The sequence below is a fragment of the Chinchilla lanigera genome, unplaced genomic scaffold, assembly GCF_000276665.1.
Source record: "Chinchilla lanigera isolate Chin_1 unplaced genomic scaffold, ChiLan1.0 scaffold00002, whole genome shotgun sequence".
Lineage (NCBI taxonomy): Eukaryota > Metazoa > Chordata > Mammalia > Rodentia > Chinchillidae > Chinchilla > Chinchilla lanigera.
This window is the reverse complement of record NW_004955403.1, coordinates 15,673,594-15,697,280: the sequence shown is the minus strand read 5'-3', so window position 1 is coordinate 15,697,280 and position 23,687 is coordinate 15,673,594. Positions and strand designations below refer to the sequence as shown.

At 38.7% G+C, this 23,687-nt stretch overlaps 1 protein-coding gene across 1 annotated transcript in view; it reads right to left on the bottom strand.

Moving 5' to 3' along the window:
- Window positions 1-23,687, bottom strand: part of Cerkl (ceramide kinase-like) — a gene marked incomplete at its 5' end in the record, with an annotated part of 107,911 nt that overhangs the window by 30,677 nt on the left and 53,547 nt on the right. The window contains 1 exon segment of the mRNA XM_013512521.1: window positions 4,507-4,638. Within this exon segment, the coding sequence (XP_013367975.1) occupies window positions 4,507-4,638 (132 nt within the window).

The following is a 23,687-nucleotide window of genomic DNA, read 5'->3' as shown; positions in this document are numbered from 1 at the left end:
AGAGACTTGTTAAAATCAGTACGTTAAAAGCATTATGCTACAAGAAGAAAAAGGAGCACAACGGCCAATACAAAAGCAAAAATCAAAATGAGAACATCCACTTACTGGACAGTTGTGCCCAGGAGATAAAGCCATCTGGTGAGCAGGCACTGCGATGGGCGCTGTGCTGGCAGAGATCACAGCTGCTTTCAGAAAAGCGTCTTCGCCCGTGATTATGACAATGACCATGATAAGCTCTAGCACCTTTGTTCATGCACAGAGTGACTGAAGAAGGCAGATGTGCATGTGACGGATAAGAGAGATTGGGAGCAGACAGGTGGGTTATCTGTCCGCAAATGTTTCAACGACTTACATGCAAGATAGGAAGCACTCACTGCGTATTACTACGAAGGACAGCATTAGCTCCAGTAGATAGTAACTTCAAGTGTGAGCTCTCAAGTTCTTTCTCATGTGCAGTTTACACCTACACAAAGGGCCAAGGCCCAGGGGACAGGTGGATTTGCAATGTTGCCAGGGCCCAGATCAAGGAGCTAGGTGAGCTTGCGCTGGATCAGTCCAGAAGAAAGGGTGTTTTGTGAGCACAGAGGAAGTACTTTGACTAATGTGGACAAAGGCCCAGGAAGCCAGAACAGAATTCAGACAAGTGCCCAGTGACAGCATCCTGCCCCTGGTGCAGGCCACACCGGGACTAGAGGGGGCGCCCACAAGGTGCACCACATGCCTGTGCTCTGCTGCGAGGGGAAAATGAGCTATATCCCAGACTTCTTCTCGGGCTGATTCTCTCTCTGCTGCCTTGACCTTCTCGTTTATTGTCCTATGAATTATCCTATGAGGCAGTGACCTCTCAAAATACCTCTCATGCATTTAATGTATAATCTGTGAAGTCTGCTTTACTTTGGGAATGAGGGAAAGAGACTGTCATACACCAGCGTGGGTTTATCACTTATGCTCCTCTTTGATCCTGATACTAGAATAGGTTAGTAGAAATTGGTTAGTAGAGAAAAATAATTTGTTTCCTCTATGTTTTTTCAGCATTTTTTTGATGTCATTATTAGATTTGAAACTACACTGGAGGTAGTATTAGTGGACAGGTCAGATGCACATTTAGCTTAAAGATGCAAATTTAGCTTAAATTTTAGCCAAAACATGATGTATACTTAGGCTTTCAGCACAATCCAAAATGAAAGAAATAAATTTTAAGGAATGTGATAAAATCCATTATTAAAACAAATTTATGGGAAAATTACACATATATGGATAAATTCTGTATATATGGGTAAATTCCATACATATATATATCCTGCAGAAATTTTTCAAATCAAATCTCATGTTGCTATAGCCCTATATTTCCTAATGAACTAATCATATAGAACTTATTGTGTTATTTTTATTACATTAGAACTCACATGCCTGTGGTCCCAACATTTGTTTGGGAGGCTGAGGTAGGAGGATCGCTGTGAGTTCAAGGCCAACCTGAGCTACATGGTGAGTTCAAGGCCAGCCTGAACTACAAAGTGAGACTCTATCTCATAAAATCAAAATAAATAAATAAATACAAACCTCACTAGTGCACAAAATGTTAAAGCAGTGGACATGCAGAAGAGATGTACCCTTGCATTGCTCTTCATATGTCTTTCTTTCAAATAAAGGGTGAATTGCATTTTATTCCATAATGTTAGGAAAATGAAGCCAAAACCCTTAAAACCATATTTCTATTGCATTTTATATATACAAAGTTGTTTCACAAAATCACATTGTGCTACAGGCAGGGAGGCTAAAACTTTTTGAGTATCCTTGTGCTTTATTCAGTCTACACAAAATGGGAAAATTTTTTGTAAATATCTAGCCAACACTGTATACACCCTAACACGGTTTCATAAGCAAAGGATGTAATTTTATAATTTTGCCTGTAGGAGGAGTGTTAGGCCGTAGTAGTCAGCCATTCTGCACAAACCCAAAAATAAATTCTGTATTTGCTTTATGTAACTTTTTAATTTTCTTTAAGCTGAATATAACATTCAATAATCTTTAGAAATTTAGGGGGAAAACTTAGAATATACTACTCTTCTCTCCAATACAACTGTAGGGAAGAAAGCATATTCCCATCATATCCTCTGCCATAGCTTTGGCCTCATGTACTGGTTTTCTTCTATCCAAATCTCTCCCGTTCTAATTTTATTCTGTGGTTGCAATCGTCTTGCCAAACCAGGCTAGAATGCAATGATGAAATATTTATACCAACTGTGGATCAATACAAAATGAATCAACCGCTGAGAACAGCACAAAGGTCCATCCGTAGTCAGAACCTGGGTCTTCTCAGAAGCTATTCTGCCATTTTCTCTCCCTGCTGGAATCCAGATTCAGTTCAGGCATCTTCAACTTTCAGGAAAGGGAGCCTGGCCTCAGTTCCTGGGAAGAGTCTTGGTGGCTCAGGAAATGACTCTCTAAGTTGGTGGCACAATACTCCATTTACACAGTTAGCGCAAAGGGAAATGTGACTCCATCTTCAGGATGAAAGCACAGCAGCTCTCCCTCCGTCACACACACTTATAACTTCTCCCCACACTGCCAGGGATAGAAAGACAAGGTCCGATGTACTGGCAGCTGTTTGATGGTGATGGAGGGAACCAAATTTAGCATGAAGTTAAAACTGGAAAGCAAGATTACGGACCAAATTCCCTAGATACTGAGTTCAATTCTCTTTCTCTCTCTCTCCATTGGTACAAGCTTGCTCTGCTTCCTTTCCTTATCTTTTGCCTTTCTTTCCTTTATAAAACTCCATTTTGCATGCTTTTCTGAGCCCTCCAATCAAAATTAATATTATCGTGAGACATCCCAGTTCTTTCATGTATGCCATAATTTAAACACTTAGTTTTACATATCTGTTTGAATCCCTAACGCCCTGAAAGTAACTCCAGATTGGGTATGATAGACTATTCATCTTGCATTCTGCACATAGCTACAATATTTAAGACAGAGAAAGCATTTAACAAGAATCTCTTTCCTCCTTTTCCTTCCTTCTCTTTGTTCTCTTTTCATTTTTTTGTTTTGTTTTGTTTTAATGTGGTTTTACTGTGAGGCCTAGGCTGGTCTTTGAATCTTGGTTCAGGTGATCATCCTGCCTCCGCTTCCAGAGTAGCTGGGAATACAGGTATGAGCTTTCATGTAAGGTTTCAATGAGGGACACTTGAATGAATGATACATACTGTACTAATATGTGTCAAACTGTAATGTACATGAAAGATATGAAAGATACCAACTATTTGATGTGATTAAATTGCCAAATAAGTTTACTCAACTTTTAATTTCTCATCCAAATAATAACCTCAAGTCTCCAGCCAATCTTTGAAAATCTTTTGCAGAAAGTAAAGATAGATCTGAAGCTTCTGTTGTCCTTGTAAATTTCCTATAAGCAAGCCCAAGGTCACAGACATGGAAGGCTAACCTCTTAAGCTCAGCTTTATTTTAATTCAGAAATTCTTCCTGAGTTTTGCATGATAGTTTCTCTTTATCCTCCACTGTAGTAATATCTTCTGGGGTGGCTGACCTTCCCACAAACCTTCCACTCTTTTAGGAGCTTCCTTCTACCCCAAGCCATCAAGTTCCCAAACTTTAATGACTTGGATATCTGCATTGTGAGTCACACCTCCGTCAGGGCACAGGTCCCTCTGGATCCCTTACCCATATCACTGGACTCGGAAATGCCAGTGTATTCTACGCTTATCTCCCGAGTAGATTAGTAGTCAATATTCTTCTTCAATTCAATTTTTTTTGCAAATGTCTGCTGTGTTAGAAAAGCTCCACAAAACCAATGCAAGAAGACTTCATTCTTGATAGCAGTAACACTTCCCAATCCCAGCCACAGGCTGTCTCAAAGCAGCAAAGGAATTTGGTCCTTGAATTTACTAAGAGGTTCTTACTAATCTTCTCTCTATTAATGTTTGCATTCTTAAATGTCCATTTTCCTTCACAAAAAGCTAAGTGCAATCTTCTGTACAATAACATTTAAGCTTCTGGTTTCTCCAAATTCAACTAAAACCCAGCAGTTGAGTGCTTAGGTTTGACCTAACCAGCAGGGGTCAGAGTCAGAACAAAAACAACCTAAAGAAGCAGTTCCTGGACAGGCAGCCACTGTGTGAGCCAAAGTCCACCGCTTCCACCCTGTAGAAATAAAGTGTAAAGAGCAAGCACCTTAGGAAGATATCGACAAGTGTACAGTTTCCTTGAAAATCATACCAAGTAACTGTTAAAGTCTGAAAAAAAGTCTAAAGAAAAATTACTGAGGTTTTACTAGCACAATTAAACAAATACCTCTGGAATGGGCTGCAGTAGATTAGGGAAGCACCTAGAAAAGCTTTAGATTTTACAAGTAGCTTCCCAAGTTTAGATGAAGAACAAATTCCAGTTAGCTTGCTTTGGGTGGATGTGTGTGTGTGTGTGTGTGTGTGTGTGTGTGTGTGTGTGTGTGTGTTTGAAATGGTGAATGATGTACCAGAAATGACTTACCTGTCACATCAGTCTTTATTCCTGCCAGCTTCAGGAGAGGCTCAACCTTCTCATAATACACTTGTGAAGCTTCTTTTTTGTGACTTTGTGGGTTAAGGAATATTTTTAATGACTTTGGCCTGTTTGAAAAACCTAAGAGGAAGAGGAGGAAGTTAGAATGTCTTGTTACCCTGTTATCTTTCCCTTTAAAATGACACACTTAAGTCTATTAGAATGTACCTAAATATACTTACACATACTTAAATACTATTTGTTATTCTTACTCAAAATTCTTATGAGTGTCCTTAGTATGGATTTAACTTAAAATATGTATGCTTTCTCAGTAGGGAGACAGGTTTATTTTTCTTGAAAGAAATTATGAGTTACCACAAAGCATTTAATTTATGAAGAGAGGTGTAATTAAATACAAAACTTGGTGAATATTGGGCAGTGTTTATGCATGTTTACCAAAGCGCAGATAAAACTACCACATACGACTTTCCCATTTGTTTCAGGAGGAAAGCGATGGGCTGCAACAAACAGAAGGCTCCTCTTCCTCTCCACAGATAAATGTGCTCATTATCGGAATCAGGCAGCACAGTGACCCCAGGGCTACTGACGCCTGACCTCCTGATGAGCCCACAGCAGGACTGGGTAAGCCAGGCTGGGTCACAATCAGCACCCAGGGCAATGCATGCTGGGAGCTAGGAGGAGGGTTTAGGTCAGAGTTCACGCTGGAAAGGGGGCCAGGGGAGAAAAAACTCCTCCCTTGGGAACTGGGAAAGCAACGCCTCTCAGCGGGGAGCTGATGATGGTGCTGCCTCACAGTTGGGGCTGAGATTTGATACTACAATTTTCTGGGCTTGAAAGATGCTTATCACTGAGAACCCAGTTGGAGCAGGTGCAGGGCAAATTTTCTGTTGTTAGGAAGGGGCAGACGCCAAAAGCAAGCTGACAACCGTTTCTTTCATGGTAAGCTGCTCTGAGAGGGCCACGTTCCAAGGTCACAAAAGCAGTTATTAACAATCCATTTTTAATAAACCATTACCAAAAATAAGTGAAAAGGTTCATTACACCAAAGTCAGCGTTTTCTACCCCAAGTGGAGACAGTGTTCCATGTCTCAGCATCTTTGGTCTAATAAAAATCTTCCGACAGCACATCCAGTTCTTCTGGACTTCAGGAGGAGTTGTAGATGAGGAAAAGAGAGGGACCTGCTGACATCCTTAAACACTCCCCAGGAAACTGGCCAGTGTTTGTTCTGAGAACACCTCCCGGACACTTCCACGGGCACTGCCTCTCCCCAGCTCTGCGTATGAGTGAGTTCCCAGACGCCCAGCCTGGTAACCACCGCTTCCCCACCTCCACACCCTGTCTCCATCCTCTGATTCTGGAGCAGAGTCCCAGGCTGTTCTTCCTTCCCATTGCATCCTCCGCCTCTCAGCCCCCAGAGGGCCAAACCCCGAAGGTGGCATTCTGAGACCTCTGTCCTCCATCCCATGCCACCCCCAGCACCTCTCCTTTCTCGCGCGCACAGTCACAAAACACTTAGTGAGCATGGGAAGAAGGATCTGGTATTTAGGACACGGAGCATGCTTTGGAGGAGGAAGACACATCCACAAATCCAGACAGCACATTGGTAGCAGAAAGGCACGAACTTTGACGGGAGGAGAGGAGAGGAGGGCAGTTAGTTTGTACTTAGATCTGGGAAAGCCTCCAGAAGAAGGGAATGTTTGAGGGGGCTTTGGGCCTATACTGTTTTCACCACCTAGAATTCTTTTTCTTCATCGCATTTCGTCTCACTCCTTAGATAATAGACCAGGTGGAAATTCTTGGTGATGAGAACAGCCTAAGCAAATGCTTCGTCAGCACAGGAGGGTCTTAGGGTCCATTTCTACTTCCTTATCCTGGTCACTGCATTCCTGCCAAACACCAGGTCTGCCGGGCTTCCTTTGGTTCAGGACTTCTTCCCCTTTCCGTTCCACTGCAGCTCTATTTTAATCAAAATTCTACCACTTTTTCAAAGCCACACACCACATACTCACAAATGACTCCTCTGGCTTCTCAGCTCCCTAGTTCTTAAACCATTTTACACAAAAAGTTTGGACGAAAGGCCCAAGTTTTTGAGACTTTCACTGGCCAATCCTGAACATAAAATGCAATCATGACAGTAATACACCATATTATGCTGACTCTTTAAACACTCAATCCCATTAATAACACTGACACTAAGCAAATGAAGGAAAAGAAGGGAAAAATCTGCCTCATAGTAATATAACAATAACCTGTCTTTTTTTTTTTCTGGTACCAGGAATCAAACTCATGACCTTGTGCTTGCCAGGCAGGCGCTTTGCCGCTGAGCTAAATCCCCAGCCCCAATAATCTGTCTTATTATGTAATACTTACAGAGTTTTAAATCACTAGTTTTACTCATCAGAATAATAACTGATCTAGGCAAAAAACAAGTAATGGATGTTAAAACCATCTGGTGAGAATCAACATGGAATAAAATATTTACATATTCTTAAACTCTGTTTCTTTTCATTCCATACTCATTACTCCCTTTAAAAGAGACTAAAGAGGTTACTACTAAGTACAACATAGGATTCAGGGCAGGTTAAAAAACCTGCAGGCAAGGATAGTAACCCTGTCCTTTAACCATGGGGGTTAAGTAAGTAAAGCACTGGGCTATCTATAGTAACATATGCGAGGGACAAAAAAATTAAAGCTGTAAACCCCAGTCAGCAAGCATCATCAGATGAAATATCTAGATGGTTTACCTGATAAATTTTTCACTCCTTTTACACTACTGAAATATTTTTATACTCTTTCATTTTTCAAGAAGAAGCAGTCACAGGAAGGCATTCTGTTATCACAAAAACCACTTTTATTTCTTCCTCTTCTTCCACTGATTTTTTTTTTTTCATAAATCAGCACATGCCTGGTACATGCCAGGCAAGGTCCTAAAAACTAAGGCTGAACAGGAAAAACCTCTGCCTTTATGACGCTTCCTTTGTCATGGCAGGAAACAGCAATAAATAAGCACGCAGGGTATGCGAGGTAATGCTGAGTTCTAAACACAAAAATATCAAGCTCAGCAGTGGATGAGAAGGGAGGCAAAGGTGGAAGTGATGTCCTAACCAGGGAAGGCAGAAGATCTAGTTTCACTCCCAAGGACTCCATCTTCTGGTGTGTGGGACAAGCACGGTGAATCTTGAGCAACACAACCTCGGGTGTTCACAGGATCCCTCTGGCTGCTATGTGGGCAGCAGCCACAACAGATCCAAAAGCTGACACAGAACAGTTGCAAGATCCCAGCTCGGAATGACTGTTCTTTGACTAGAATGGGTGCAATGGAGGGTGTAAGAAAAGCCAGAGCCTAGATATGTTCTGAATTTAGGGCTGACTGGACCTACTGGCTCTTTTCACATAGTATTTGAAAGAAATGTCAAGGAGCAGTACATGGTGGTTGGATAAAGGGAAAATAAGGATATAAAATGAAAAAAGAAAATGACTAGGAATAAAGTGGTGGAATCAATTGTGGTCACAGCTGGGGTTGAAGATTTTAGCGATGCCAGGAGTCAGTCTGGTGGACCAGAAGACCAATTGCAGCGGGGGACGGGAGGATGCCTGAAATTGAGACTCAGGGTTACCGTAATGACAATAGGATGATATGATGGAGTGGCACACTTATCAGAATTGCCCCCAAATCTTGGGCTTTTTAAAGCACAGATTCTGGGTCCCTGTCCCAGAGTTTTGGGTCAGAGATGATGGGCTCTATTTTAATTGAGAATTATGCTGATGTCAGTCTTGGAGCTGGGCTTGAAGAACCATTGTTTAACAAGAATTATTAAGGGAAGAAGTAGAAGAAGTAAATTGCAAGTCAAGATCTTTGAAAGAGAGAAGACCAAATACTGAGAGACCATTTATATTTATCACAAGAGTAGTGCCAAAGACAGTGACAGTGAGATAGTGGTTACATTCTCAAGGAGTGAAAACAATAACCCAGGATCGCAAGTAGTGCCAGCTAGAGGTGTTGGATCAGTTACAGAAAGTATGGCAGCCTCCATTTGAGAGGACAGTTGGGGAAGTTTCAAGTCCTTGAGAGACCTGAATCTTTCTGCTAATACAAGGAAGCAAGAGCAGTATTTGGAAAAGTGGTTGAAGATATAAATTTTGGTAATAAGGACTGTTCATTCCAGAGGACAGGGTAAAATGGTGTCTGTCACTGAGGAGGTCGGGGTGTGGGGTCCGGCAAGAGGATACCCCGGAATGGGGGTTCAGGTGAAGAAGAGCCCTAGGCATTGACATGCACTGCACAGAGTTCAAAATTGCCTTATCCAGTCCATTCCCTGATACCTACATTCCCTTTTGGGAAACAAGCACTGATAACACTTTGAGAATCCTTTCAGAAATATTCTGCAAATACACCAATATACACGTGTATATTCTGCAGATTTGCACATAAACAGGAGCATTCATATACACTCTTATATGTCTTGCTTTTTTTCTTTTATTATACTTATTTTAAAAGATAACTGCATATCACTGCATAGAATTCCATTTCACTCTACTTAAAATGTTCTAGTATTTTTTGGCATGGATGAAGCTCAACTCATTAACCAGCCCTTTACAGTAGATATTTAGATTGGTTCCAATCTCCAAGGAATACTGAAATGAGTATTATTTGTATCTATTCAGTGCAAAATAGAAAAACTGCAGGATGCATTTCTAGAAGTAAATTCATTAGATCAAGGGGCACTGAGATTTTACCATATCTTATAAATCTTTGGGCACAGAAATAATAAGCCAACCTTGTTTGTTATGAGCTAGAAACACTTTTCCCAGTATGTTATTTTCCTTTGATTTTAACATATAGTGTTGTCTCCGTACTGGAAGTTCTCCTAGTTATGTACCTATTGTTGAATTTATCAGTCCTTTCTTTCAGGGCCTCTAGGTTTTATGCCATATATAAAAGTCCTTTTTTGAGACTTAGAAACTGTATTTTTCTTCCAGTACATTTATGACCTTCATTTTGTATTTTTAATTATATCTTAAATTTTTTACAAAAGGTGCAAAATTGGAATTTGAATTTATTTTTATTCAGAAGGCTATCCACCTGACCCAGCATCATTCATTAGATAATCCCCATAAATTGTGGTAATCTTTCCCGTTTTGTTCTGTTTATGGTGCTGGGGATTGAATGCAGGGCCTCAGGCACACTAAGCACAACCTCTAGAACTGAGCTATACCCCAAGCTGCTCCCCACAGAGTTAAATGCTACTTTCAGATATACAAAATCCCTGAAAGTACTTAAAACTCTTTCAGAGTTGGGTAGTATTTGTGTGTCATTATTATCTTCTTTTAAATATTGTCATTTTATCATTTTTCATAGGTATCAAGACTGATCTCTTTATTACTTTCAATTTTCATTCATGCCTATTTTTTATTATTTTTACCTATAATTTGGGGGAGATGAATCCAGGGCTTTGTGCATTCTAACATGTGCTCTGTCAATAAGCTACATCTTAGCCCATACAATCTTTAAAATCAATTTATCTAGAATAATAAATCTCAATATTTCATGGAATTATATTAAATATCCTAAAAACGCCATTTATGATGTTCGAACTTTTTGTATAATACATATACTATTTTTCACAAGTCTTCTGCATCTTTGAGTAACATGCTAAGTATTTTTAAGATAAATACTGCATTGAACAATGCTGGTTTTTCATCTTCTCTACTGCTGTTGTCAATGTGTCTTTTCCCGTAGCTCACCTAATGGGCTACTGACTGCAATATATCAAAGTTATTTTCTTTAAGCCTATACCTTTAATTCTCTCATTTTTCATCTTAGGTTTCCCTTTTATTCTCTTGGGTTTTGGCTGTTAACAATTATTTTATCTGTAATAATGATCACTTTATTTTCCCACTTCCAGTTCTCATACAAATCCATTCTCTTGCCTAGTCTGCCTACGATGATTGGTCCTAGCAGAAGAATGGGACCAACAGCACTAATAAAGGTTACTCCTGTTAGTTCTGGAATTCAGAGAGAATACCCTCCAATGTTTTCCCATGGAGGCTTTGCATAATATATGTATCTATCATGTTCATAACATATCCATCTATCATTAAGATCTGCTTGACCTAAGTAAGGTGATATATAGCTTGCCCTTTTGGACTTGCATTGTATGATGTGGTATCAACTTTGTGCAAAATCTATAAATAAAATCTGGGATTTTTTTCTTTCTTTCCTAGGCTCCAGGGTAGTTTAAATAATATTGGAGTCTTCTGTTTCTTAAAGGAATAGCAGACTGTGAAAACATCAGAGCCTACTACTTTTTAAAGAGCACAAATTATTTTTGGTTTCTTTGGTGATGATTTGTCTGTTTTTTCTGTCTTCTGGGGTACACGTGACATTTGTCTTCTCTAGACAGTTTGCTCATCCATTTCATCCTACTACCAGGCAGCATCCCAGGATACCTCCTGGGTTCACACACGGTCTTTCTATGGAGTAGCAGCAACGTTATTTTCCCCTGATAATCAGAATTATCCTTTTAAAACACCACTTCATTTTTTTCATTTGTTGCTACAGTTACATGACTCAGTAATGTGAGCTGCTTATGATAATATTCAATTCAATTGAATTACCATCAATTCTGATGTGAATTTATTTTTTTCTCTTACACAAACAGGTCTAAATTAGCAGAATTCAAAGTTGCAGAGGTATGAAGCAAAAATATTTTGAGTGATTCACTGATGTAAAAATAAAAGATGATATTTACTTCTATTAGTTGACTCATATGCCTCTATATTGTTTGTGGAACTAAAAACTACCATAATATCACAAAGTTTTGTCTCCCAGCTAGCATACAACAGGACACAACAGGAACACAGTAAGGGCGGTGAATTTCATGGTTGTCAGCCAACTATCTCATTTCTTTTGTATCACTGAGTCCCTTGATTAAACACAATATTGTATGAGAGGAAAATTTATTTAACTGGGCATTCAGTAATGGCACAGAGGGTACTTCTGGTAGAAACATGGAGGGAAGAAAACACAAAGCCATATTACAGTAAGCAGTCAGAGCAGAATGGACAAACAATGGACCTTCCATCATGGTATACAATACAAACAACCTAATGGCGAGTAGCTCGTGAGTAGCTCTGGAATACGGTGTCATATCCGAGGATGTGTGTGCAGGCAGAGCACGTGGCAGTGCTTGTGGTCTGAACAGTCTTGGTGAGGAGAAGGGCTTGTTACTAAACCCTTGTTATTTTTTCTCATCCCTGCACCGACGCTCTCTGCTCATGCATCCATTACACAAGCCCTGGGGTTGCTCTTTGCTGAAGCTGACTGGCACCTGTACAGTGGATGTCTCACCTCTTTTCTCCTCTGAGTGAGTCCTCTTTGCTGAGCATGTACTTAAAACACATCTCACACTCCATTCTTTTCTGTGAAAGTGTACTTTACATCTTATACATCCATGTCACCAAGCTTGTTTCTTCCATGTTCCTGACTGGTCAACCTCTTAACCAGTGTGTGTGTGTGTGTGTGTGTGTGTGTGTGTGTGTGTGTCTATCTTTAGCATCACTCCTTGACAACTGCATTAACTGTCTACAGAGTTCTTCCCAGAAAGACCTCTCTTCCCTGTTACCTTTTTGGAACACTGTTGAGTAAGCCTGTAAAGCTTTAGTAGTTCATTTTTATTAAATCTTGAAGAAACATCTCTAAGCAGGTGCCTTTGTTTCTTTCAGCATACGGGTTACAGAAAATGTTTCATGAGGTTGCATATGTGGGGTGAAGAGAAAAAAAGCAATGGTTACACACCACCAGTATATGAGATGCTCCAGACTCTCATCTTGCCATTTACATTCTCTGGATAAAACACATTTCTACCTAAAATGGGTAGAGCACCTTATTTTTATTTAACTGAAATCTAACTGACACAAATGTATAACACACATTTTAAACTTAAAATGTTGAAAACTAAAACTCTGACTTTCCTCACCAAACTTGGGTGAATCTACTCACGGACTTTCCCATCTCACTCAAGGGCAACTTCATCCTTCCACTGCTCAGACCAGAGATTTGGGCCCCTGGCTCTGAAAACTGGTGATTAAAAATAACAAGCCATCATCCTAACTTCTTTCTGGGTGACAAAACAGCCCTGTTTATGGAAGCAACATTTTTATAGAACACCATTACTTTAGGTTAAATGATCAAATGAGAAATCTCCATGCTTTTTCCACAATTAAATAATTAGTTGAGGCAAGGATAGTGTGAGCATCTTAAAACCAGTAAAGAAATTATTTCTTGTAAACTAGGTACAGCAACCCCCTGAACCTAAGTCCCACTTCATATTTATTAACCTCAAATGGAAACATTACAATGGAAGAATCAGTTTTTACCTTCTTGACGCAGGCATCAAGGTTAGCCTCATTAACAGTGAGACAGTCATCCTTATGAACCACTTTATATGATGAAGCACACAGTACTGCTTTATATGTATTCTTCCCCCTAAACGTTCACCATGAATATGATTATGCCTTTAGACCCACGATGCCAAACCTTTCAGAGCTTTCAATGATACCAACGGCTCACTGCTGCACATGTGCCATAGGTTTATGACCACAGCCTGAAACTCCAGGTTATGGGAAATACAGGGAACGGAAGAAGATAAATGACAGCATAAAGAAGCAGTCAAATAGTGATACAGCAATGCTGCTCAAGGTGTAGTCTTTAGAGAAACAGTCCAGCAGCACCCAGTAGTCATTACAAAGTTATCCTAGACTCAGTGAATCAGTATATCTCAACTGGGGACCAGTAATCTAGGACTAAATAAGCTAAGTGACTCTTATATACAGTAAAATGTCTACATGATAAATAATCAGTTTCCTCCCATAAGAGAATAAAACAGATGGAGAAGGAAATGCTGTAATGTTGTGGGTTAAGTGTACATAGTTGAATAATTCTTCACTGGACACCAGTGGTATAAATTAACTGTAAACGACACAGGAAACACCAGATATCTGAGCATGGAGTAGGGATTAGGTGATAAGTAATTTGGGCTTAATTTTTTGGTAAGAATGTTTTTTTACGAAAGTGTCAGTTTTTAGAGATCCATTTTGAAACAACTATAGGATAAATACACCTACCTTTTTGAATGTAGACAAAATAAAATGTTTAAAGAAAACATGAAAAAATGGTAAGACTTATAGAATCATAGTAATAGAAATATAGGTGCCTATTATAATATTTTTATGTTTTCTCTTTGTTTGACATTTTTCTTTACAAAGTAAAATTCTTGATCTCACCCTCGACTCTTTCCTCCTAAGGTCCTCCATACTCAGTATGTCAGGAAACCCAGCTGGCTCTATCCGCAGAATCCAATCCAAAGTCTGACCACTTCTCCCCACGCTGTCATTTCACACCCTGACTCAGTCTGCATCTCCTCCTGGCTTGATCGTTTCAGTTTCCCCTTGTCTCTTGCTCCACTCTTTTCTATCCACTCCCATAGTCTACTCTACACTTGACAACCAGAATACCCATCTAAAAATGAAGGTATATTATGTCACTTTTCTGCCTAACACCTAAACAGCTCCTCATTTTCCTCAGAGTAGAAGCCTGCCACCTTTATGTCCCACCTGCAGCCACCTCCGTGACCTACTCTGCCCAGTGCTGACTCTACTACACGTGAACTGCTTGCTCAATGCTTTTGGTTCTTGCACTTAGAACATTTTCTCCTTAGATACTGTATCTATATGACAGCTCCCTTTCCCCACTAAAACTTCACGGTCAACAAAGCCTTCCATCACTTGCCATATAAAAATGCATTTATTTGTTCTATTTCACCTCCTTTCTACCACTAGGATATAAGCTTCTTGATTCTGCTCTCTGAGTACTTACTAGTTCCTAGAATACTGCCTGGCACACAGCTCAGTAAGTATAAATGCTGAATTAATATTCTTTATGTAACAGAAAATGCCCTGTCCCCCGCCCTCCCCAGTCAGTATACTTCAGTTTCTCAGTTGCCCAGGTAATATTCCTGTTGCAGATCCGGTTGCTTCTGTCTCATAGAAACAGCTGGTCACTGTGATGCATAGCTGGTCACTATGAAGCATAGTATAAGAACCAGTCAAAGACATCTAAGTACTCTGCTTCTGTACTTCCTGCTTGCTTATCCCATATAAGCCCCAAACCACCAGAGATCAGGGTCTGATATTTTGGGAATGATCCCTATCAATGCCTGTTGATGTAAATAAATTGGCCTCCAAATCCTGGGTATTGTTTCAGTGTTTCTGATTGCCCTAGCATTTAAAGGAACAAAACTTTTTAAAAAAATCATAAAACCACAGTTCCTACTGCATTAAAGAAATCAAAAGCAGAATTTAATACAGACATGTAATACAGAAAGTTTTACTCTTTAAATTACTGTGATATAAAATAAGACTAAGTTATAAAGGACTTATAGTAATTCATAAAATAACAAGGCTAAAGCAAATAATGAATGAAAACTAAAGATTTATCAGAAGTAGGCTTTGTGCTACACATCTAAATCAGTTGGAAGAAGGATTTTGCATGGAAAAGCTAACAACCTCTTATTACTACTATGTTAAGCTTTAAGAAAAAGTAATTCAATCCCAATTTCATACTCCCTCATTTTTCCAATTTAAAGTCAGTGGAAAACTCATACATATGAGTGGCAAAATCTTTGCTAAATTATATTTACAGCAGCACTGAAAAGAAACATTTACCCTTATGCTCAGAACTTAAACCAGTTTGCCTTCCTGAAACAGATGAGATTGCGCTCATTCAGAATAGTATGGCTGTAGACTGCCTTCCTGAAACAAATCATCAGTTATAACAGCAGTCAGACAAGAAACCAGAAACTAATAATAAAAAAAGCTTCTGGTCTGTATGTCATTAGTTTGTTTTGCAATGCAACCTCAGTTTCCCTGTCTTGAACCAGAAATCAGAGAGCTGTCCCTTGGCCCACGGGACACTGCGGAAAGGGAAATATGCACAGTGGTGGCAGCAATAAGCACAGGAAAGAGAAAATTTAACACTTGAAACTTCCAGATGACTTTGTAAACCTATTACCCACAGGAAGAACTATAACAATAAGAAAAGCATTTAAAGATTTTGAAAAACAAGACAGCAAGGTAAGAGAGGAGAAAGTTCTTTAAGAAAGTAATCACTAAATAAAAGGGAAGAGCTTCCTTTTGTAAGAGGAAATAGACACGCACATCCCAGTCCTGTTAACTGAACAGAAATGCCACCATGTAATCTACAAATAAAGCACATCACAAGTATTTATATAAATCACTAGCTACAAGGTACTCTGAAAAATCCTTTTAGACTGCAAAAACACAAGGCATCAGCTAGTCATGACTTCACTCCCCTCCCACTCAATATGGCAAACTGTTTAATCTAAGAGCTGCCATGAGACATGGAAATCTTTTAACTGCCTGAAAAACATGAACTTTCACAGTGGCAATGATCATTTATTGATAACTTTTCAATTGTGTAAATATTTCTCTAATAGATAATCCACAATTTAAGTACAGGTATGCTACAACATTAATGTGCAAAGCGTTGGTTCTCAGTTCTTTGGTAACCTCTCAGCTCATACTCCAGAGTAGAGACCTTTTTTAGCACAACAGTTTGCAGTGAAACAGCAATGTAAAACAGAATGGCCAACTGTTCCTGTGTTAGTCACAAATGTGCTAATATGTACTAGTTTAAACTTGATCTATCAGTGAGTCAATGAACCATGAAGGGTGGGGGTTAATCAGGGTGTTCTCCAAACAAAGGCTCCTGAGAACAGCAGGGACGCCACTCCCAGACTCACATCTGTGCTGTTTTGAGCACAGGGCCATGGAAATGGCATGGTGTTCATCAAAGTTAAGAGCCCAGAACCTTGCCACTATCATTTGTGTATTCACGACCATTTCACACAGAAAAGCAACTCGGTTGTTGCAGAGCCGCAAACCAAACACAAGAAGTAAGATTCTCACATAACCACAATTCTCAGCATCTATTAATGTTAAACTACGCCCTGTTCGTGCAGAACAGTGATGGTAACAGCCTTTCGCACATAAGATTCCACAACTTCCCAGCAGCTCAGAGATGGAGATATTTTTATCTTAGGCAATTTATACTAACATGCATCAATTTCACTTTATTGTCAACAAAAGCTTATGCGTGCTGATCTGTACACACACAGATGAAAATAATTTTAATGCCACCGTCTACCTAAAGTAAAAACAAAATCCTGTAACTTCTAAATTTGTTACAGATTGTCAATGTAAACAAATCTTGATTTCTAACAGCTGAAACCCACTGAACAGCAATTAGCAGAAGGAATCACCTGCTGCCTGAATAATCACCTCATACTTCAGTATTTAAATAATAAAGGCGCCAAGCCTAGGACAGCAAGCAGGAGCAAACACGCAATCGGACGCACAGACAGAAATACAGCCAGATCGATTACACAACTACTCTGCATTTCAAACACTGCTATAGTCAGTGTTTGCTCTTTTGGAATTTGCAATAGAGTAGACCTATTTAAAGATATCACTTTTGTCAATTAAAAATTCTACTGAAAAAATTATATCTTGCCAACTGTGGAAGTTTTTTCCCCTACTCAAAAGTCAACCACAAAAGTAATTAAAATAATTACATTTAAAATGACTTACTTCACAAAAATCCAATCTGATGACAAAATTGTATATTTAATCGCTCACAAACTAGGAGATCATAAAAATATTAGAGAATTTCATGAATGTATTTTAATTTAATGATTTTATCTGTTCAAAAAATTTTTCAAAGTCATACTCTCTAGATCAGCTATAAGTACTGTACCTTGGTATGCCTTTAAAAGAGAAGTGTGTAAAAAGATTTTTATACAGTAATATGAGCTAAAGATTACAGAAAATTTTAAGTTAGATTTTTAATTAAAGAGGTATATATTTTCACATCACAAGTTGTACTTGAATTAATGAATTTTATGTAATATGTATCAATATCTACATTTCAACATGTACTATGGTGGAAAGGACATCAGTAACAAAAAAACCACACAGCCACACATAGTACATTTATCATATTTTTCATTTCAGTATATCTAAAACATATTTATGTTGTAGTTACATTATTTTTAAAAATTATGATGCAGCATGAAAACCATTCTACATGAAAGAATATGAACAGGCTATGTTGGCATATTTTAAAAGGCCCTAGCAAGAAAAGATGTTTTATATATTTTGATACTTATATTCTAACTCATAAATGTATAGATGTACAAAATTACCTTGAATAAAGATTGAATTTATATATTAGAAATGAAGAATGCATTATAATATGTTCAAGAAAGATTTACTGTGAATATCTAATAAAGGACAGTTAAAAAAAGAAAGGAAAACTGGAACAGAACTAAAAGGGAATATATCCTGTTCTCAGGCACTCACAGAGTATTCACACAATATGTGGTCATTTATTAGGCCAACCTAACCACAAGGTAGTAAGCAAACACAAAAATTTTTTAACAGGAATGTGAGTACGATACTTGCAAATTTAAAAGCTTCTATTAATAAACTTCTAGGTGTAAGGGAAAATATAAGTAAAAAATACAGAATTTCTAAATGATAAAAAGACTTCAGTTTGGATCAATGAGATACAGATGAAACTGCTATTAAAAGAAAATTCAATGGAAATAAATTTCCAAATCTAAGATTTAGGAAATAAACAAAATAAATGAAAAGAATGTGCAAGAAAGAACATAAAGATGAAGCAAAAATTAATGACACAGTAGAAAATGAGATAAAATAAATAAAAAATCTTAGTTATTGAAGAAAAAACAGGCAAACTATCAACCAATTAATCACTATAAAAGCAAAAAGCATATGTACACAATATAATAATTGATGAGGAAACTCTAGTTGATATAAAGGAAATTTTAAAAACTCTTAACAAATTACATTTTTAACTGTCATATAAATGAAATTTGAAAACAAGGTAAAATGAACAATTCCTTAGAAAAATATTGAGGCTGATTAAATGGCTTAAAAAGATCAATTTTCATAAAGGAAGATTTTTAGAATTTGTCTGTCATACATGAACACAACAGGCAGAAATGTCTTCACAGTACTATCACACACACCGGCCCAGTGCTTTATAAACTGTTTCAAAACGTGACAACAAAGGAGATCATCCAAACTCTTTTAATAAAGCAAGTATTAAAACCTGATGAGGAGCACAAAGCAAAAGCATTTGGCAAAATTCAACATCCATTCCTGGCAAGGTACGTGGTTAGAGCTATATCAAAATAACAAAAATGAATGGATTCTATAGTAACAACGTGAGAAATGTACATATCTGCCCCATAGCCAGCAGCATACTGTTACTGCAGAAATATTAGAGGCATTACCACTTATTTCCAGGAAAAAGGCAAGGATACATATTGTTCCCAGTAATACTTCTCATTTTAATGGCTGTATGTGCTGACATCATAAAAAAAAAAAAAAATACAATTAGAGGCTTACTTTAGTTAAGACCTTAAATCTCTCCCCAGCTGCCCACATGATAAAGACTTGGTCTTCAGATTAGCAACACTGGGAGGAGCTGAACTTCAAAGAGGAGAAGTCTTCTGGGAGGTATTTAGGTCATCAGGGCATGCCCTTAAAGCACATTGTGAGAATCCAGTAACTCCTTCTCTCCCCCTTTTCCTCCTGTCCAGGAGGTGAATGGCTCTGCTCCACAACCCGCTTCTGCTGTGATGTGCTGCCTCATCACAACTTCAAAGTAATGGGGCCAGCTGATCACAAGACTATGATCCAAAATAACTCTTTTCTCTACAAAGTGACTACTTCAGGTATTTTATGATAGTGACAGAAAGCTGACTACTACAAGGTTTAAGCATGTGAAAAGAAGTAAGCCATTTCTATTTATAGATGACATGATGGTATACTTAGAAAATCTGAAAGATCGATAACATCTCTCCCTTCTGTCCATTAAGTTCTTAATAAATTGTATTCTTTGTTAAAAAAATCAAATAATAATAAAACAACCTAGCAAGTTTATAGAACATGTAAAACACAATTGTCCTCATATGCTAACCAAGTAGAAAAATATAAGGAGAAAATTTATAATAGTGAAATGCTGGAGTAGGGAGTAAAATATTTATGGATAAATTTGCAAAACATAAATGAAAAAAACTATAAAAATCTATAAAAGAACCAAAAAGGAGACTTGAACAAAGGAAAGATGTCCCTTGTACAAGGCCACATTTCTCCACTATTATAACCTCTCTGGTTAGAATTTATTATATGCCTCTTTTCTGGCCAAATTTCAACATTTGTCAATCTTTCCACTCTGTTCCCTTTGCTCCTCACTCTTACTATAAATCTGCCTAAAAGCAGCCAGAAATACCTGTGTTGCTGCCCAAGTACTTTGCTGCTTTGACATTTCTTGCAAAAGATGAACTACACTGCAATCTTTAAAGTCAGCCTCCCCCATCTCAGGACACAGACAAAAACGAAGCCAGGTTCTTTGCTGCGGTGTAATGGCCTGTGAAGTGATGGTAAACCTTACAGAGTTTTCAATGATACGAACAGCCTGCTGCGCTGTGCATGTCATAGGTTCGCCATTACCGCATCTAGTCCTGTTCTCGATAGAATCTTCCTTCCATGGGAAGCTTCACGAACACAACCTTTACTGTTCTCATCCCTCCTGGTGTTGGCATTCTCCTCTCCAGGGCCCTCTTTAAAATGTCCCATGAAGCTGTGCTTACAGAACTCTCTACCAGCCAGCTTCTCCAAAGTTCCCCAAATGCCTCCTGCAGAGGAATTCAGAGGGCTCCTTCACATCGTTGTACAGTCGCAGCAGCAACTCCACCCTTACTACTCATGCTTAGTCAGATGCCAGTACTGACAGAATGAACTATACGGAGGACAGGTTCATTGTGGAGGGGGTGAAGGTTTCTTTCCATGATGCTGTGCCCTGTTCCTTTGGGCCTGTGGTGGCACAGCCCATGATAGCATGAGGGTGTGGCACAGGAAGCCCATTCACCTCACGGTAAGCATAAAAGAAGGAAGAGTCTATGGTCCCTAGTTCCCCTTAAGGGCATGGCCCTGATGACCTACAGCCTCCCACTAGGCCCATCTTTTAACACTTCCTCTGCCTTCCAACAGCACCACACTGGGACCCCAACCTTCAGTATACGGACTTTAGGGGGATATTCCACACTACAGCAGCCTGGTGTATTTCATTGAGCCGAAAAAAGTGAAGAAATACTGTCCAACTACTGGAAACGCTGAGAGAACACAGGGGCCAGCTGTCAGGCTTCTTGAAGGTTTCTTTATTATCTCAAAGGAAACTCAAACTTAACTTACAAAAAGGAGAGCGTCTCATCCTCCTCCCTAAACTTACTCCTCTGTTTCAGTCCCAGACATTCACTTTCACCAATGAAAGAAATCCAAGATATCTTTCCCACTTTTTCTCTTCCACTCAGCTAATTTTATGACACGAATTTCATTAGCACGTGAGAGGACACCGAGGTACAAGAGAACATGGCCTGACATTAGGTACTGCAGGGGCCCAGAAGCCTGACCACGTACAGGCTTCACCACTGCTTATCTTTCCTCTTGTTTCTGCACTCAGAAAACAACCGCAGTATGAGATTTGCAGAAACAATGAACACATTCAACATATGTAATTGCACCATTGTGAAATGTTTTCTTTTTTTCATCTTTTTTTTTTTTTTTTTTTTGGTACTGGGAATAAACTCTGGACTTTGCACTTGCCAGTCAGGTGCCTGTGCCACTGAGCTATATCCCCAGCCCAAGAGATGTTTCCAAAAATGCAACAAAATCAATTTTTTCTTTAATTATAAAGAAATGTTGATTTGAAAACATCATAACTGCTTCAGCATGTAGCACTGTAACTATTCAGCTACCTTCCTCAAACTGCAACACATCTATTGACATGAGATTGTCATAAAAATCCCTGGAATTACAAATAATAGCTATATAAATGCCACACAACTACATTACCATTAATAGTAGTCTAATGAGTGCCAGGAGGCTTAACAATACATCACTTACTATGAAATATGTATTTCCTACTTAAGCATACTATGAGAATGCTACTTTACTTTTTATTTTATTTATTTCTTGTGGAAAAGCTAAGTGACAACCCATTATACTCTCATCCAAGGATTGATTCAACCTGCAACCTCTCCTGTAGGCTTACAGCATTTGTGTTTTTGTTAGAAAATGCTGTTACTCATAAAACTTGATGATTGGTCACAAACTCGTGTGTTTCTGTATGTTTTCAAAATTCCTTTCCATTTATAGGAAGGGATATCTGCTATCTCCCACAGTGTCTGCTGATTCCTCCCAAAGCATTTGAGAAATTCCAATAAAGTGAGTCATGGGGAGGAATTAAGTATTGAGAAATATATTACAATACTACTCTTCAGCCCAGTGTTGCCTGCTCTGAGTCTAGAAATCAGAATCATAATTTTGGAAAAAAAATACAAGAGAGGAATAATCTTTAAACAAGATGCTGTGATGCTTCTTGATAAGCCTGTGGAGCCTTTTGGGTGTGGGGGGCAGAATCTAAACTGCACAGTAAATATGATATACTTGAGAAGTGTCACAGAGTGCACCACCCATCCCGTAGGAATGACACTCTGGTCAGGGTTTCTTGTTCTGGATTTGGACACATGTATTTGCAATGAATCTTTCCATCACTCGTGAGCTGTTTAGCTTCAAATTGCCCATTTAAACTATGTTAGGTCTTTAAATAGCTTTAAATTATTTCAGTTTTCTTATGTATAAACTGAGAGGTGATGATAATTATAATTTATTTAATTTTCCTATTTGTTGCCATGCGTTATTTTCAATTCCTCAAGCCCCATAAAAAACTCATAACAAGTAATTTTATTACCATTTTTATATGCAGACTTATTTGTGGTTCTTGATGCTCTTATGAGGATTTAATGAGATAATTCATAAAAGTTGCTTACAAAAGTATCTGGCATATAGTAAATGCTTAATAAATGTCAGCCATTATCATTAGGATTTAAATTTTTAAAATAATGACTTCTCTAATATTCAGTAAAGGAAGACATGTTAACTAATTTATTTAACAGCATGAAAACTTAACATGTTACTGGAAACATTTAGAGAATCTTCATGATTTGAGTAGAATCACATGACAAAATCTGACAAAGCTGAGCTAAAGTATTTCTCTGAAGAAGTTTAGTTATACAAAAGACATCATCAAAGAGCTTCTTCCTAGGAAAAAGGTTTGAAACTAGCATGCTCGAGGATGACCACAGTCCTTAACTTCTACTCCCAAGACACTCTGTCAATACTGAAGCAGGAACGTAATCTTTTATAATACACCCATTTATTTTTTCATTGTAATTATAATCGTTACGTAAAAAATATATATTCCTCCAGTAGGGTAGAAATGCCACAGAGACTGGTGAGAAGCCCTTGAGAAGACTGCCTAATGCCGCTCATCCTAAGTATAAGCAGTTTCTGAAGAACTGCTTATGCTCTGCTCTCAGCTGAAGGGGACAGTGGCTGCGATGAGAACTGGTGTTGGAGCAAACTTCACACTGCCAGCGTCCACCAGGATCTCCTGAGCCAGGCACAGAAAACGCCTGGAAGTGCAGCCTTACATGACTCAGGAAATGACAGTGGTTAACCTTTAAGAATACAAAACAGGGGGCTGGGGATTTAGCTCAGCGGCACAGCGCCTGCCTGGCAAGCGCAAGGTCATGAGTTCGATCCCCGGTGCCGGAAATGCCCCCCCCCCCAAAAAAAAACAAAGAATACAGAGCAAAGGAGAATATAAAATTCTCTGTAACCCATCTGCACATGTATCTTTGCTAAGCATGGCATGCAGGGTCCTGCATGGTCATTGACCCAAACTGTGTCAGCTCAATCCTGTGGCATCTGGTCACACATCAGTCGCTGAGGGGATGTCCCAAGGAAACACAGGCCTGTGGCCCTCCTGCACCTTTTCAGGCAGAGCCTCTCCATTCTCAGGCTCAAGAACACCACGTTGTGAGAACAAATTTTTCAAAACTGCAATTCACAAGTACCCATGTCATCGTAAGAATCATTTATTGAACTTTAGTCTTTGGTGTTCAACTGCTCTTGTTTAAATATTTTAAAGTACTTA